This window comes from Rhinolophus hipposideros (assembly GCF_964194185.1).
Source record: "Rhinolophus hipposideros genome assembly, chromosome: 2".
Classification (NCBI taxonomy): Eukaryota; Metazoa; Chordata; class Mammalia; order Chiroptera; family Rhinolophidae; genus Rhinolophus; species Rhinolophus hipposideros.
In genome coordinates this window covers 60,117,023-60,133,002 of record NC_138048.1, presented here as the reverse complement: position 1 = coordinate 60,133,002, position 15,980 = coordinate 60,117,023, and the positions used below count along the sequence as shown (strand labels likewise).

General features: G+C 38.1%; 1 protein-coding gene across 1 annotated transcript; it reads left to right on the top strand.

The window, feature by feature from the left end:
• Positions 1-1,355: 1,355 nt before the first annotated feature.
• LOC308506869 (fetuin-B-like) lies at positions 1,356-14,482 on the top strand. Its single transcript, XM_081070870.1, has 7 exons — positions 1,356-1,692; positions 2,032-2,142; positions 3,472-3,559; positions 5,466-5,635; positions 6,369-6,470; positions 13,045-13,128; positions 14,032-14,482. The coding sequence occupies exons 1-7, from the start codon at positions 1,468-1,470 to the stop codon at positions 14,368-14,370; spliced, it is 1,119 nt and encodes a 372-aa protein (XP_080926996.1). The 5' UTR covers positions 1,356-1,467; the 3' UTR covers positions 14,371-14,482.
• Positions 14,483-15,980: the final 1,498 nt, after the last annotated feature.

Genomic DNA, 15,980 nt, shown 5'->3' with positions numbered 1-15,980 from the left:
TCACCACTCCCTGAGTTTGGGGTCAGGGCGGAGGGACATTTCTTTCAATCTATTTGGAATATCTTCACTTCCAGTCAAAATCTTCCTACCTCTGACCAGTTTCTTATAAAAAAAAAACCCTCAAAGATAACTATCCTTATCTACTAGTGTAGCAATTCCAAAACTGTATTTTGTAGGTTAATAATAAACATTACAAAAATGTCTCTTCTAGTCAAATAAGTGTAGGAAATGGTGGTACATATAAGTTTGTTCACCTCGAAGGATTGAAGAGCCTATCACATTGCTAATTGTGTGGAGCCTCTGTAAGACTGTACATATGTGGATACAGCAGTTACCCAACTTATTTGAGCACAGAATATTGAGAGCAAGCGGGGAGGTGGGGGTGGGGCTGGGGGGAGAGTGGGGTGGGCAACACATCTCGTGGACTAAGGTTCTGTGGAAAAACTTCTGTGATAGCCTAATCTAGAAGATTCCCTCCAGTCTCGGCTCTTTTCTCTTATGACAAACTACGTCTGGGGTGTATGTGTGTGTCTGTGCTCAAAGATATTTGTGTTTTGTAGAGGTCCAATCAGTAGAAACTTTCTGAACCCCAAGTAAAAGCTGAAAGAGAAAAGCAAGTGTCCCAACCAGTGTATTGCTGGTATTCTAGCCCACCTCCCCATCATTATCTATCTCTCAACAACAGTATTAGGTTTTAGCCTCCTTATAAGTTTGCTTCCACACAGCTCCAGAGAAGAAAGTATAGATTTGGAGTATGATGTGAGAACTATTGATATACCATTCACATGTTTTTCTTAAATGAAGCCTTTGTTTTTTAAAAAAAACCTAAATGAGACTATATAGATTACTTTCTATGCAGATACCAAAGTACTTTGGGAATCTCACTGGTGTTTCATGTAGGTGATGTGGGGTGAGACCCATTTTCCTGATATAAGAAGCTTGATGAACACAGAAGGTCAGGCAGGAAGTCTGAATTCACTGGGCACCTTTGGCACTCTGATCCCAGGCTCCAAGCTCGGGGTAACCATGAGTGTGGTTGAGGACATTGCCTGAAAGGAAAGTGCTAGGGGAGATGAGAGAACTTGAAAATCCACATAGTCTGATTCAGGTGGAGCCTGGGCACAAATCGGAATCCAGTCATGACCTTCTAGGAGCCTTGAACCAGGATTTATTATGATTACTCAGGAAAAGGTTAGGAAACTTCAATTTGCTTACATAAACACATGAATATGAGATTACTCAGGGGTCTAAGGTTAGAAGCATTGGCAAATTCCATCCAAAGTACTGATTCCCGGAAATCCACATTTAGAATTCAAGGAGATAAAATGGGGCATTGTATTTCAAATCCCGGTCACCAGTTCAGATTGTGATTACAAAACTGCTCAAGTTGCTCTTACAGAACGCTATAAAGCAGCCCATCTCTGTAGCTCCACGTACTGCTCCATCCTGAGTCTCGCTCTCTCCAGAATGGGTCTGCTCCTACCCCTGGTGCTCTGCATGTTGGCCACATCCCGCATGGTGGCACCTCTGCCCGAGCAGGTCCACAGGCCCTCTCCTCTGCTTCCCCATGGCTGCAACAACTCGGACGTGCTGGCAGTGGCTGGCTTCGCCCTGCAGGACATCAATAGCCACAGAAAGGACGGCTATGTGCTGAGCCTCAACCGAGTGAACAATGTCCAAGAGCACAGACAGGCAAGTAACAGTTCCTTAACTGGGGCAGATGTTTCCATAAGCTTGGGGCCCACAGCCAGGGAGTGGGAACCCAGAGGTAGGGGATCTCCAAATGGGAAATCTGCTGAGCACGCTCTGCTCCTCTATGCTAGAGTATGCTACATGCCCTTATTGCTACTGAGAAGAAGTGCTAAGAGTATCTTCATCTGACACTTGTCCAGTGTCCCACCATTTATAAGATATTGTCAAAAACATTATAGTCTTTAGCTCTGCTGTAACCAGAGACTTTTTCTGCTGTCCTTAGAGGTTTCTGCTTCAGAAGGGATGTGGTGTATTTCTTTTCTCTACCCCTTCCCACAGGATGCTCTTGGATCTGTGTACTATCTCACACTAGATGTGTTAGAGACAGACTGCCACGTGCTCAGCAAGAAGGCGTGGAGGGACTGTGGGGAGAGGATACTTCACGAATCGGTAAGTGCTTGTGTTCAGGAACTCTAGGGCAGAAATGAGGTCTCTTCTGTCTACAGGATGAAGATTGTTCAATGCGTGCTACCTATTAAACTTCCTTCTTTATAATCTCTTGGGCATGGTGCCCATGGTGGGTATTCCAATTCTCTTAGGCAAAACAGAGTTTAATCAGAGAAGTTTCTGAGAGTCCCATTGGAGTTAGGACCCCAGAATTGAAATGTTGCTGCCAAATTGTTTCCTACTTCCTATTTCCAAGACCTTCCTGCAGGTTCCGAGTCTGTGTCTAAATTGTGAGAAAACAAGAGGAGGTGTAGCACTCTGGATGTGTGTTTAATGAAGATTATAGAAGCAATAAAGGGAGAGCTTTTTTATTTTGCTTTATTTTCTTTATTGAACATCGACGTGAAGTTTGAGGCTGGGGAGAGGAGGGCTTACAGTAAGGGAACTCTCAGAGGTGCCCTGGAAGGATTTCCTGGAATCATAGAACTCAAGGGGCCTCAGAATTGATCCTTTTAAAGATGATCATTGGAGAGACTTGAAAATAATATAGTCAGTTTTCATCGGATTCTCAATTATCCTGTGATTTCCATTAAATTGTTGTGAAACTTTATTATGAGTACAGGATTGTGTTTAGAAGTAAACTATTTTATCAAGATATCTTTTCTAATCATTTAACCAAATTTGTCAAACTGTTCCTATTTGGTTTTAAAGAACAAATAGTCTATTTACCCTGTTGTGAATTATATTTGTTGAAGCGACACTAGCTGCTATAACACATACCCTAAAAAGTGTATACTGGTTCCAACATGATTGAAGTTTATTTCTCACTCATGTAAAGTTCAAAATGGAAATTACTGATCAAGAGGGGGGTTTCCTCCAGAAGTGACTTGGAGACCCGGTTCCTTCCACAACGTGCCTCTGTAGTCTGCCACCTTCAACTCGTAGCTTCTATGATTGCCATACCCATCTGCACCAATCTATAGAAAGACAGAATATGGAGGATAGATTGTACATGGGACATCTTCATGGGCCAGAACTGAAAGTGCTTACAGTCACTTCTGCTCACCTTCGTGTGGTTAGAGCTCAGTTATACACAGTTGCACCTGGTTGGGAAGGAGGCTGGGAAATGGAGTCTACCTGTGTTCCAGGAGAAGGTTGAACTGTTTGATGATCAGCTGGCAGTTTCTCACACTGAAAGCCACTGAAATTGACCTTAAATTTTTCATTATTTAAAAATAAAATGTCCAATTTTGTTTGGGAGCTATTTTAAAAAGTCAGAGGTGGAACAAAAAGTTGTTCCACCATGTAATAAAATGTGTTTGTTGGTTTCAGGTTTATGGTCAATGCAAAGCAATAATTTATGTTAATAAGCCAAGAAGAATTCTCTATTCACCTGCTTATAATTGTACTCTTCGCCCAGGTAAGAAAGTACTCTGATTTTGTTTGTTTGAATAAAAGATGGAAAAGAGCATTAATCAGTGTGATGCCCAGAGTGTATAGAGTTCTCCCATTCTTACTTCCTATTCATACCAAGAACAGGTTCCTAATCTATCCAATACTTTCCTGCCCTGTGAAATTCAACTTGCACTGTTCTTCTTCCCACGATTAATCTTCCTAAATCACCTGTAATAGTTTATTATTAAGTACTGCATTAAAGCCTACATTTTCAGTCTGACATAAGTGGCATCATCTCTATACTGGTCCCCAGGCTCCCTTTCTAGCTATCTCTGCCATTACTTCCCTGACTACACCAGCTCCGCATTCATGTAACTGGATGCCTCACTATTTTCTGAACACACATTGCACTTTCCAATCTCTGCGTCTTCCTTGTGCCTTTTTCTCCCCTGAGGATGGCCTCCCCTGATACCCTCTGCCCTTAGAACTCATATCCATTCTTTAAGGACCACCACCAATGCTGCTTCTTCCACAATGTTTTCTATCCACGAAAGGAACACGTGGTCCTGTTTTCATTCCTATAGAACTGTGATCTAATCACTCACGGAGCAAAGACCATGCACGGTCTTGATGTGAAGTCTTGTATCTTATTTCATATAGAATATCTCATCCCTTCTTCCTTCCTTCTACAACCCTCCCCCAGTTCCTATCAAGTGTAAGGAGTCCATAATACTGTTGATGAAATTCAGTAAATGGACTGAAAATAAGGCTGAAACTAGTGACAATTCAAATGAATGCACGTGCATTCATTGTGGGTTCTTTGGAAAGCAAGCATCCACGGCATGGGAAAATAAGACGGCTGCTTGCCAAAGCACTATGTGCATGTGACTCCCCTGGTGGGTCTTGTTCAAGTGCAGATTCTGATTCCATAGATGGGACAGAGCCTGTGAGGCTACATTTATAACAAGCTCCAGGTCATAACAATACTGCTGGTTTCTTTGAGGGACAAGACAGCAGAGCAAATATTTTATTAGATACAGTGTGAGCGTCCTGGTTGTAAGACATATTTAAATAAATTAGAGAACAACAACTAATAAAACAAATCAGGACTCAAATGAAAGTCATAGGTACTGGAGGTATGGGAGGTCAGGAATTAATACCTAGGGATGGGGCCCTGAGTGACAAGCTGTGCATGTAACTCCACCATAATACATTCCAAACACCCAAATAAACACACGACTGATCAAAACAATGTGTTTGCTCTGCAAAAACAACTTGCTGATAAGTCCTCTAGCCTGAATTTCACACTCATTTTGGGACTCCCAGTCCGAAATTCTGGCTGTACCTTTAGAGTGATTATTCTATCCAGTTACACAATAATTTGACCAATGTTTGCTTTCTGGCTCACATTTCTAACCAGAGAGAGTGTGTTTCCACCTTTCATATGTCATTCACCCATTCATTCATTAAACCATCATTTACTAAGCACTCACCGTGTATTACACATTATCTCAGGTGTTGGGAGCTAAAAGGTGAATAAGACACGACAATAATAAATTCCCAACCTTTCAGGACACTCAGCTGCTTTACAGAGGCATTGGTGATGGAAGATATTGATCTACTAATTGGGAAAAAAGTTTTTATGTCAATACATGATATGTGTTCTTGAAGAAAATTCCTAGGGTAAATAAATTTGGGTGAGATGAAAAACATCTTGCTTTGATTTTTCATAAATTATGAAACTAATATATGTTCATTGAAGAAAACTCACTGCTGACAGCTAAGTTTCGTTCCCATAATGCCTTTTCCACTCCATCCTTGCAGACTATTATCTTCTTTTTCAGTTTTTGCTTCTGTTGCAGTCATGTGATTTATAGGATTCAAAATAACTGGGAAGTTTTATTTGAAACTGCTCTCTTTGACACCAACAGTTTCTCGAAGAAAGATTCACAGTATGTGCCCCGACTGCCCCAGCCCCAGCCCCATTGATTTGTCAGATCCCAGAGTTCTGGAAGCTGCCACTGAGTCTCTTGCAAAATACAACGAGGAGAGCACCTTGAAGCAGTATTCTCTCTTCAGACTCACCAGGGCTTCTAGCCAGGTAAGGCTGAAATGCTCACTTCCACCAACAGTGTGTCTCAGGACTTGCTATCGATTCCTAAACTGAGAGGAGAATATTAAGGCGCTTCTTTTGATTAGAACCCAAGAGACTTTCTTCACTCCCTACTTTAGCAGACTGATGCATATTCAATTATGTTTAGATTTCTGAGTGATTCTATGAGATTTCCACAAGCCTTGTGGGATTTATTTTTACCTCATTGCCCTTAAGGTAATAATAGAAATGGACTCATAGTCTCCTTGGGTCATTCTACCGACGTTCACTATTTACTGCTACATTCTCATATCTGATTGGCCATGGACCATTTAGCAAGTCGATTTCTGCTGCATGTTAGGGCCTGCAGTGGATGTTGAGCTTTATGGGTTAGAGGAAATGGAGGCTCATTTGTATTTAAATTATGTTGCTATCTGTCATATAAAGAAAAACTAATCTGAAAACAAATCTACAGGAGGAAAAATAAGCTCACCCAAGGGAAAGTGTTTAAAGCCCATTCAAATTGTTAACAGAAAAGCGGTATGCTGATTGTGTTTTCTAAACAGCAAAATCATAATACTGGTTTGATCATGGTGGAACTTACAGGAAGGGATAACAGGAAACCTATATTAATGTTGTCTCTGGGTGTGTACGGTTCCTTAAATATAATGCTGCCAAACCCCGGTCATTTCTCCACATGAAGGAGTCTGATTTTTGTTTCTTAACTCTTGTCTCATACCAGTGGGTGTTTGGCCCTTCCTATTTTGTGGAATATCTAATCAGAGAGTTACCATGTACCAAATCCCCAGAGACTGCTTGCATACTGGCGCTCCCTGACTCTCCGGTGAGTATCCCTGAATGTCTTCATAATTTAAGATTTGTGTTTACAAATCATCTATTTGTATTGTTGAGCACCAACTATATATGAGGTGCAATGCATGAGACACTTTTCTTCCCCTCAAGGAGCAACTGACTATTTAGAGATTGTGCTGGCCCAGGTGCAATAATATTTGATGGCAAGTGCAATTTTCATCAGCAATGTTTTATCTTTGCAGAAAAGGATCATAGGAGGCTATAAAATAGAGACAAATCTCAGTGGTTGGTGATGGTCCTACTTTTATCTGAACAAATCCAGTTACATTTGGAATACAACATAGTATTGCATTCCTTGGACCACTCTTTAAGAAGAACAAAGTCAAATAGGATGTCTTTCAAAGACTGCATCCAAGAGGGGGAGGATGCCTTGAAACCATCTGAAATACACCCGGTGGGAATGCCTGTTGGCACAATATATTTTACCATGATTGGGCAAAAAGCCTTTTCCCCCTTATTTACTTATTTATAATAATAGCTTTATTAAGATATAATTCACACACTATAAAATTCACCCTTTTAAAGTATACAGTTCACTGGCTTTTTTAGTATATATGTAGAGTTGTGCCACCACCACCAGTTTCTAATTTTAGAATATTGTCATCAGCCCCAAAAGAAACCCCATACTCATTAGTAGTCATCCACCTTGTCCCCTCACCCAAGCCACTGGAAACTCCTAATCTACTTGCCATCTCCATGACTTTGCCTTTTTCTGAACATCTCATATAATGGAATCATACTGTGTGTGAGCTTTTGAGTCTGTTTTTCACTTAGCATAATGTTTTCAAGATTTATCCATGTTGTAGCATGTGTCAGTGCTTCATTTTTTTTAATGGCAGAATAATATTTCATTGCACGGCTATACCATGTATTGTTTATTCATCAGTTAATGGATATTTGGGTTACTTCCTCATTTGAGCTATTATGAATAATGCTGCTATGAACATTTATGTACAAATTTTTATGTGCACATATATTTTCATTTCCCTTTGGTGTATACCTTGGAGTGGTATGCTGGGTCATATGAGAACTCTGTTTAACCGTTTGACTAACTGCTAAACTCTTTTCCAAATGACTGTACTAGTTTTATAATCCCATCAAAAATATATGAGGGTTTCAATTTCTCCACAAAATTGCCCATATTATTATTGTCTTTTTTATTATAGCCATCATACTGGGTATGAAGTGGTATCTAATTTTGCTTATTATTTGAACTTTCCTCATGGCTAATGATGTTGAGCATTTTTTACTGTGCTTATTGGCCATTTGAATATGTTCTTTGGAGAAATGTCTAGTAAAATCCTTCGCCCATTTTAAAATTGGACGATGTGTCTCTTTATTGTTGAATTGTAAACGTTCTTTACGTATTCTGTATACAATCTTCTTATCAGATACATGATTTTCCTCCATGCTCTGTGCTTTCTACTCATATTCTTGATGAAGATTTTTGAAGTACAAAGTTTTTAATTTTGCTGAAGTTTTATTTGTGTTTTTTCTTTTGTTGAATGTGCTTTTGGTGTAATATCTAAAAAACCATTGCTTAATTCAAGATCACTAAGATTTACATGTGCTTCCTCTAATAGTTTATAGTTTTAGCTCTTATGTTTAGATCTATCACCCATTTTGACTTAATTTTTGTACATGATGTGAGTAGTAAGAGGTTCAACTTCTTTCTTTTGTATGTGGATATCCAGGTGTCCCAGCACTACTTGTTGAAAAGATGATTCTTTCCCCATTTAATTGTCTTGGCATACTCCTTGAAGATCAGTTGACCTTAAATGTAGGGTTTATTTCTGTACTTTCAATTTTATTCCATTGATCTATATATCATTCCTTAAACCAGTACCACACTATCTTGAATACTGTAACTTTTTAGTAAATTTTGAAATGAGGAAGTGTGAGTCTTCCTATTTTGTTCTTATTCAGTGTTGTTTTGGGTGTTCTGGATCCCTTGCGTTTTCATAATAATTTTAGAATCAGCTTGTCAGTTTCTATTTAAAAAAGGCAGTTGGAAATTTGATAGGGATTGCATTGATTTGGTATAGGAATTGTCATCTTAACAATATTCAGTCTTTCCATCCATGAATATGGGATGTCTTTCCATTTTGTTTAGAACTTATTTAATTTCTTCAACAATGCTTTATAGTTTTCAGTGCACAAGACTTTCACTTATTTATATACCTAAATATTTTATTCTCTTTAATGCTAATATATTGTATTTGCCCTCTTCATTTTATTTTTGATTGTTCATTGCAAGTATGTAGAAATACAATTGATTTTTTCATATTAACCAGGTATCCTGACAACTTCTGAAATCACTTATTAGTTCTAATAGTTTTCCAGTAGATTCCTTAAGATTTTCTATATACAAGATCATGCCATCTGCAAATAGAGATACTTTTACTTCTTCCTTTCCAGTCTGCATGCCTTTAATTTTTTTTTCTTGCCGAATTTCCTTGGCTAGATCTTCCAGGACAATGTTGAATAGAGTGGGGGAGAGCAGACATCTTTGTCTTATTCCTGATTATAGGGGGAAAGCATTCAGTATTTCATAAGTTACTATGCTGCTAACTGTAGGTTTTTCATAGATGTCCTTTATCAAGATGAGAAAGTTCCCTTCTATTGTTCGTTTGTTGAATGTTTTTATCAAGCAGCAGTGTTGGATTTAGTCAAATGCTTTTTCTGTGTTAATGAGATAATCATGTCATTTTTTTCTCCTTTAATCTGTTAGTATTATATATAACAATGACTGATTTTGTATTATCTTGCACTTTGGAGATAAATCCCAGTTGGTCATGGTGTATAATACTTTCTATATGTTGCTGAATTCTGTTTGTGAGTATTTTTACAAGATTTTTCATTTATATTCAAAGAGATATTGATCCATAGTTTTCTTGTATTGTCTCTGCCTCATTATCATATGAATGTAATATTGGCTTCATAGAATGACTTGGAAAATTTCCCCTTCTCTTCTACTTTATTTTGGAAGAGTTTGTGAGGGAGTTGGTGTTTATCTTCTTTTAATGTTTGGTAGACTTCACCAATAAATTCATCTGGGCCTGGGCTTTTCTTTGTGGGGATTTTTTTGATTCATAATTCAATCTCTTGTTATAGATCTATTCATATTTTCTATTTCCTCTTGAATATGTTTTGGTAATATGTGTCTTCCTAGGACTTCATCCATTTCATCCATTTATCTAATTTGCTGACATACAGTTGTTCATAATATTCCCTTTTTATTTCTGAAAGATTGAAAGTGATGGTCCCTCTTTAATTCCAATTTTAGGTATTTGAATCATGTTTTTCTTGGTCAGCCTAGCTAAAACTTTATCAATTTTATAGATTTCTCAAGGAATGAACTGTCTGTTTTTGTCATTTTCTTTTTTTTATCATCTAGTTTATTTATTTCCTCTCTACTTTTTATATTTGCCTTCCTTGTGCTTGTTCTGGGCTTAGTTTGCTTTTCTGTTTCTAGTTTTCTAGGATGAAGTTTAGGTTATTGATTTGTAATTTTTTTTCTTTTAACGTGACATGTACATCTACAAATTACCCTCTAAGCAATGCTTTAGCTGCATCTCACAAGTTGTGCATATTGTGTTTCTGTTTCCATTCTTCTCAAAGTATTTTCCAATTTTCCTTGTGATGTCTTTTTTGACCAATTGGTTATTTAGGAGTATATTATTTAATTTCCACATAGTCCCTAATACGTGAAATTCCCTAATTTTCTTCTGTTACTCATTTCTAAAATCATTTTATTGTGGTTGGAGAATGTACTTTAAATTATCTCAGTTCTTAAATATACTGAACCTTGTTTTATGGTTTAACATAAGGTATGTACTGGAAAATGTTTCATGTACACTTGAGAAGAATGTGTATTCTGCTGTTCGCTGAAGCATTCAGTAATTGTCAGGTTTAGATGGTTTATAGTGTTGTTGAAGACTCTATTTCTTTGTTAATGTTCTGTGTTATTGTTACATCCGTTACTGAAGTGAGATTTCCAATTATTATTGTTGAATTGTCTAGGTCTCCCTTCTGTCAGTCTTTGCGTATGTATTTTTGGACTCCGTTGTTAGGTTTTACATATATATGTACATATATATATATATATATGTATATATATATATACATATATATATATATATATATATATATATAATAGTTGTGTTTTCCTAATAAATTTACACTTTTGTCATTATGAAATGTTTTTCCTTATCTCTAGTAACACTTTTTGTCTTAAAGTCAATTTTGTCTAACATTTGTTTAACATTTGTCTAACATTTTATCTAACAAATTTTGTCTAACAAATTTGTCTAACATTTGTCTTTGGTTGCTGTTTACATTGTAAATTTTTCCCATCTTTTTACTTTCAACCTATATATATCTTTGAATATAAGGAGTATCTCTCAAAAGCCTTTTGTAACAGTCAATTGAATACTCTCAATTCTCTCAAGGAATAACTGGGAAAACATCTTCACCCTATTTTGTGGAACTCTCTTTTCACTTGCCAAGTACATCTTGGGCAGATCCTATATCTTTCTCATTATTTTTCGTAAGAGAAATATTTTCACTTAGGTAATAAGGTTCACTTACAGGTATGAAAAAATCTGTTCAGACAATTCTTAATCAAAACTTCTATCTCATATTCCATACAAAAGCTTTTCCAAAGCCTGACCTAGAGCTTAAGAGCTAATGTGAGAGGTCTGTTCTTTCATTCTTTCTCTCCCTCTTGCAACCATTTGCTGAATTCTGGATCTTCCAAGTTCCAAGAAGGATGAGAGAATTAGAGGAAAGAGTACAAAGTCTTTTTACATAACTGAACTTGCAGTTGTAATTTTCTCTCGGTCTACACTGGCTCTCTATGAGAGAGGCTCCTGTGTTGGTTGTCTTAGGTGGTACAGGAATGAGTTCATCCAGAGGTCTTTTCCTAGTAGGATGATGTATTCTCTAACGAACTCCTTGGAACCACCACTTCTCAGATTCAGCCCCACAGATTTTTATTATTAAATGTCTCATATCTGGAAGTCCCTTGGGTAGGCCCTTTCAAAAGAGTACTACTTATGACATTTCCTTGTCCCATGGAACTCTCACACATTTTTACTATGCCAAACAGTGGAAATGGGCTTTCCTTTGATGCCTTTTCTCCTTACCCTCTCATAGAAGGATGCTTTTTCCAAGATCCTACTCTTAGCATGCTCTGAGAAGCAGATCTCAATCTCCATAGTTCATGTGTCCCTAAATTTTAGAGTTCACATGTTAAGCATGCCCTCAAACTCTCTTTGTGGTCCAGTCAAGTTTTAGCACCACGTAGGCCTGTGAATTATGGTAGCTCGGTAAGTTTTAGCCAGAGTGAGAGTGGCAGGGCTCTACTTGGTTACAGGTACCTGCAGTCTCTCCAGAAGGTTCTCTTAGAGCCCTTTCCCTATGTGATTTGGTGAGAAAGAGGAGAAGGGAAAGGCTGAAGCACCATTTCCCTAAAACTTCCTACATTAATGGATTTTTCACACTTTAAGGATTTTCTAATATTCTCTTCATATAGCCTAGAGATGGATGATAGAGTAATATTCAGGCAATGTCTTTAGACATATTTTAGTAAATTCTATGTGAGGACTGTATTCTTAAAATTCTTTAGAAATTGAGGCAACATTTTATTATAAAATTTTAGTTACAGTTGAAAATGTGCATAACCTATGACTCTAAAATTTCCTTTCCAGGAATTACCCTAGGAATTAATTAGGAATATATGAAAATATATAGCTTCAATGTTTAAACAAAACTAATGATATTCAATCTAGTTTCTAACAAAGGAGAACTTGTTGAATAACACAGAGAAATATGAGATAGCCATTATACAAATTGTAGAAGACTATTCAGTGCCATAAAAGGATTTTCACACTATATTGTTAAGTGACGAAAGAGACTTATAAAATAATATATAGTATGATCCTATTTTTCTAGAAGAAAAAATTATATATGCATGGGAAAAAAGATGAGGCGTAAAGAAATCAAATTATCACAGGAAACTGGTATTGTTCATGCAATTACAGGTCTTTTTATTTTCTTTCTGTATGTCCATATTCTAAATAACTATCATATTTGTAATAAGAAAACAGAATTATTTTTAAATAAAGAGAAGTTGAAGGAGCTGAGAGTGGTTTTGTCTGAGAAGAGTAAACTCAGATGGAATGTACATAAAGGCCTACTGCTACATGACAGTTGCAAACAAGATTTCTCATCAACCTAAGGGTAAAGGTAAGGCCAAGAGGTTGACGTTCTATAGACATGGATTTCTGCTCTGAATTCTCTAATAGAGTTTGTTCCTCAAGAAGTCCCGAGTTTCCTATCATTGGAGGCAAGTTAGCCTTGTTTAGTGATTACTTACAGAAATAATCTAGAGAGAATTGGCTCAGAGCCTGCCTACTGCATGGTAGTAGATTAAAACTGTTTGGCTGTGTGTCTACACAAGCAGAAAGCAAATCGATTTCCACTTATGATCACTGATAATTGTAATACTTAAACAACATGTATTTTCTCTTTTTTTGTTTTAGCCTGTTGGTATTTGCAAAGGTTCTCTGAGTAAAAGAGGATTAGAAAAGTTTGTCTCCGTGTCTTGTAACTTCTTTGAATCACAGGTATTTTTCAATCTCACTGTCTTCTATCTACCTTTCAGCTGTTCCCTACCCAACCCTCTCCTTTTAATTTCCTAAGATCCATGATCACTACTTTACTCAGACTGCCCTGAGATCACAGCCACAGCATAGCTGGTTAAAGACCTGTCACTCGTTGTTTTAGTCCCAATGTGGTCCTGAAGAATATGTAATATCCTGAAGAAACAGGGACCTACTAGTTTGGATGTCTCAGGCCTCTGAGATTAAATTAAGTCTTCCAAAGACCCTTACACTGATCCATAGGGAGAAGTTGTTTCCATGAAAATATTCAGTCCCTTTCCAGAAGTATTTATTGAGCACCTACTATAAGGCAGCCTGGTATAGCTGAAAGGGTGGTTGAGACAGGCCACCTGGATTCCAGTCCTGCTCTGATACTTGCAAGCTGTGTGACCATGGGCAAGTTTTTACCTTTGAATTGTGGTTGCCTCTTCTATGAATGGGAGTGCAATGCCTACCTCATTTATATCCCTGTGAGAAATAAGTGAGGAGACCTGAATATAGGGAGCTGTATTGGGCTTGAAGAAATATTCAATAAAAGGTAGCTGCTACTGCCACTTCTAGAAGCAGGGAGACAGCTCACTGGACTTTGAATAAGCCATTTAAACTCTCTGGACTATTGTTCAGTGATGAATTTGTGAGATTTGCAGTAAAGTTCTACCAGTCTTAATACTCCCTGGCCCTCATCTGTAGTGCTTTATAACCCTTCAACTAGAGGCCCATCCTTTTATCTTGTCTCTCTTTGAAACATCCCATTATAAAAGCACAGAACACCTTCGACTGGTACCAGTCATGGAAGGGATTTCCCTGGGGGATAGTTTTCTATTGAAAGTATTCTTATTTCATGCTTCCACCCCTGTTGCTGCCCAGGAAGTTGTGCGCACCCTCACGGTGGAAGAACCACAGCAGAAAAACACAGCCCTCACTGACTCATCCTCCGAAGTGGCGCCAAAAGGATCTGTCCAACACCTCCCTGACTTGGAGGATGAGCAGCCCGAAGATTCCAAGGGCAAAGGCCCTGTGGAGGCCTTCCCTGTGCAGCTGGATCTAACCACGAATCCCCAGGGAGAAACCCTGGATGTCTCCTTTCTCTTCCTGGGCCCTATGAAGGAGCAGCTGGTTGTCTTGCCTTTCCCCAAGGAAGAACAACGCTCTGCCGAGTGCCCAGGACCAGCCAAGATGGCCGACCCTCTTGTTCTCCCACCATGAGAACTACATAGAGCAAATCATGGGGATACGGTGCCCAGAAGAAGTGGTGGGGGTGGGAGACAGAGAGTTTGATTGTAGAGAGTGGCTAATAAAGTGTGTCTTTTTGACTCTTCTTGGTCTCCTCATATGTCTGGAAGTGGAAATGAGACCAAACCCTCCACTTGTACACTGGGCTGCACGCTTCCTAAATTATCCGAGGTCCCATTCCATGTCTAGATGCCTCTGATGTCTTCCAACTCTCGTTTGTAATGGTTACTGACTTTGAGCTAAGCGTCTCTGATGTAGGGCCTGCCATCTTTAGGCATGACCTCCTCTTTCTGGGCAAGAGCGTATTATGATTCTTTCGATCAAAAGAAGATGAAAATTGAAGGATTCCAAGAGACAGGGATTCATTACAGAGTTTCACTCTCCCTTTATTCCATAATTATTTCAGCACCAAGTATTGGTCAGATGTTGTCTGCACAGCCTTGAACCAAAGGTGTATTTTTTTCTTACTTGTCTGAATAGTCTCCAGGCCCAGAACTTGATAAATTCACTTGACAAATTTGACAAATTTACTTAGCAATAGGGGTCGACGGAAGAGACCATTGCCTGTGGCCTTTGTTTGAGCCTGGGAAAAAACAGACATTGTTCCAAGTTGGGATGCCTTCTGGCTACTTTAATAGTTTTGCTCAGAGAACAAATGAAGAGCCCAGGTGACATTCATTCTCAATTTTTCAGTTAAAAAACAAATATACCTGGATATAACAAATATGTAATATTATATAGGTGATATGTATATTATGGACACATACATATATGCACACAACTATTTGTTTTATATAAATGTGTGTGTGTATATATATGTGTGTGTGTGTATATATATGTGTGTATGTATATGTATATAAATACGTACTGCATATATTACAGGTGTTACGGGCTGAATAATGACCCCAAAATTCATATACTGAAGTCTTAACCCCCAGGACCTCAGAAGGTGACGGTATTTGCATGGGATATTTAAAGAAGTAAGTAAGTAAAATGAAGTCATTAGGGTGGGCCCTTATCAGACGTGACTTGTGTCCTTATAAGAAGAGATGATTAGGACACAGATAAGCACAGAGGGAAGATCATATGAGAACGCAGAGGAAAGGTGGCCATGTACAAGCAAGGAGAGAGGCCTCGGAAGAAACTAACCCTGCAACACCTTGATTTGAAACTTGTATCCTCCAGCATTGTGAGAAAATTAATTTCTGTTGTTTAAGTGACCCAGTTTGTGATACTTTGTTATGGCAGCCCTAGCAAACTAACAAAACAGGGAATTTGCAAATATAACTATTGTCCTCCGTTCTGGCAGCTGTTTCTTAAAAGAGCACATGGGTCTTAGCATAATTTACTTAAAAGCAGGAGACAATATTCACACTATATTACTCTTATCTGCTTCCTGTAAGAAAGAAAAATAATTAAGTGGGGTGTCACGTAGAGTCTTAAACTCTGTTTCAATCAGTGTCTGGCAAGAGACACAGGCCATAGGCAATGGTCTCTTCCATCTACCCCCATTGCTAAGTAAATTTATCAAATTCATCAAGTGAATTTATCAAGTTCTGGACTTGGAGAATATTCAGAGAGGT

What these genes read in the sequence shown, in the direction of transcription:
- LOC308506869 (XM_081070870.1), top strand. Translation starts at nt 1,468, where the DNA reads ATGGGTCTGCTCCTACCCCTGGTGCTCTGCATGTTGGCCACATCCCGC. An exon ending in TCACCAGGGCTTCTAGCCAG is followed by an intron (nt 5,636 to 6,368) that starts GTAAGGCTGAAA and finishes GTCTCATACCAG; the next exon opens with TGGGTGTTTGGCCCTTCCTA. An exon ending in GTAACTTCTTTGAATCACAG is followed by an intron (nt 13,129 to 14,031) that starts GTATTTTTCAAT and finishes GTTGCTGCCCAG; the next exon opens with GAAGTTGTGCGCACCCTCAC.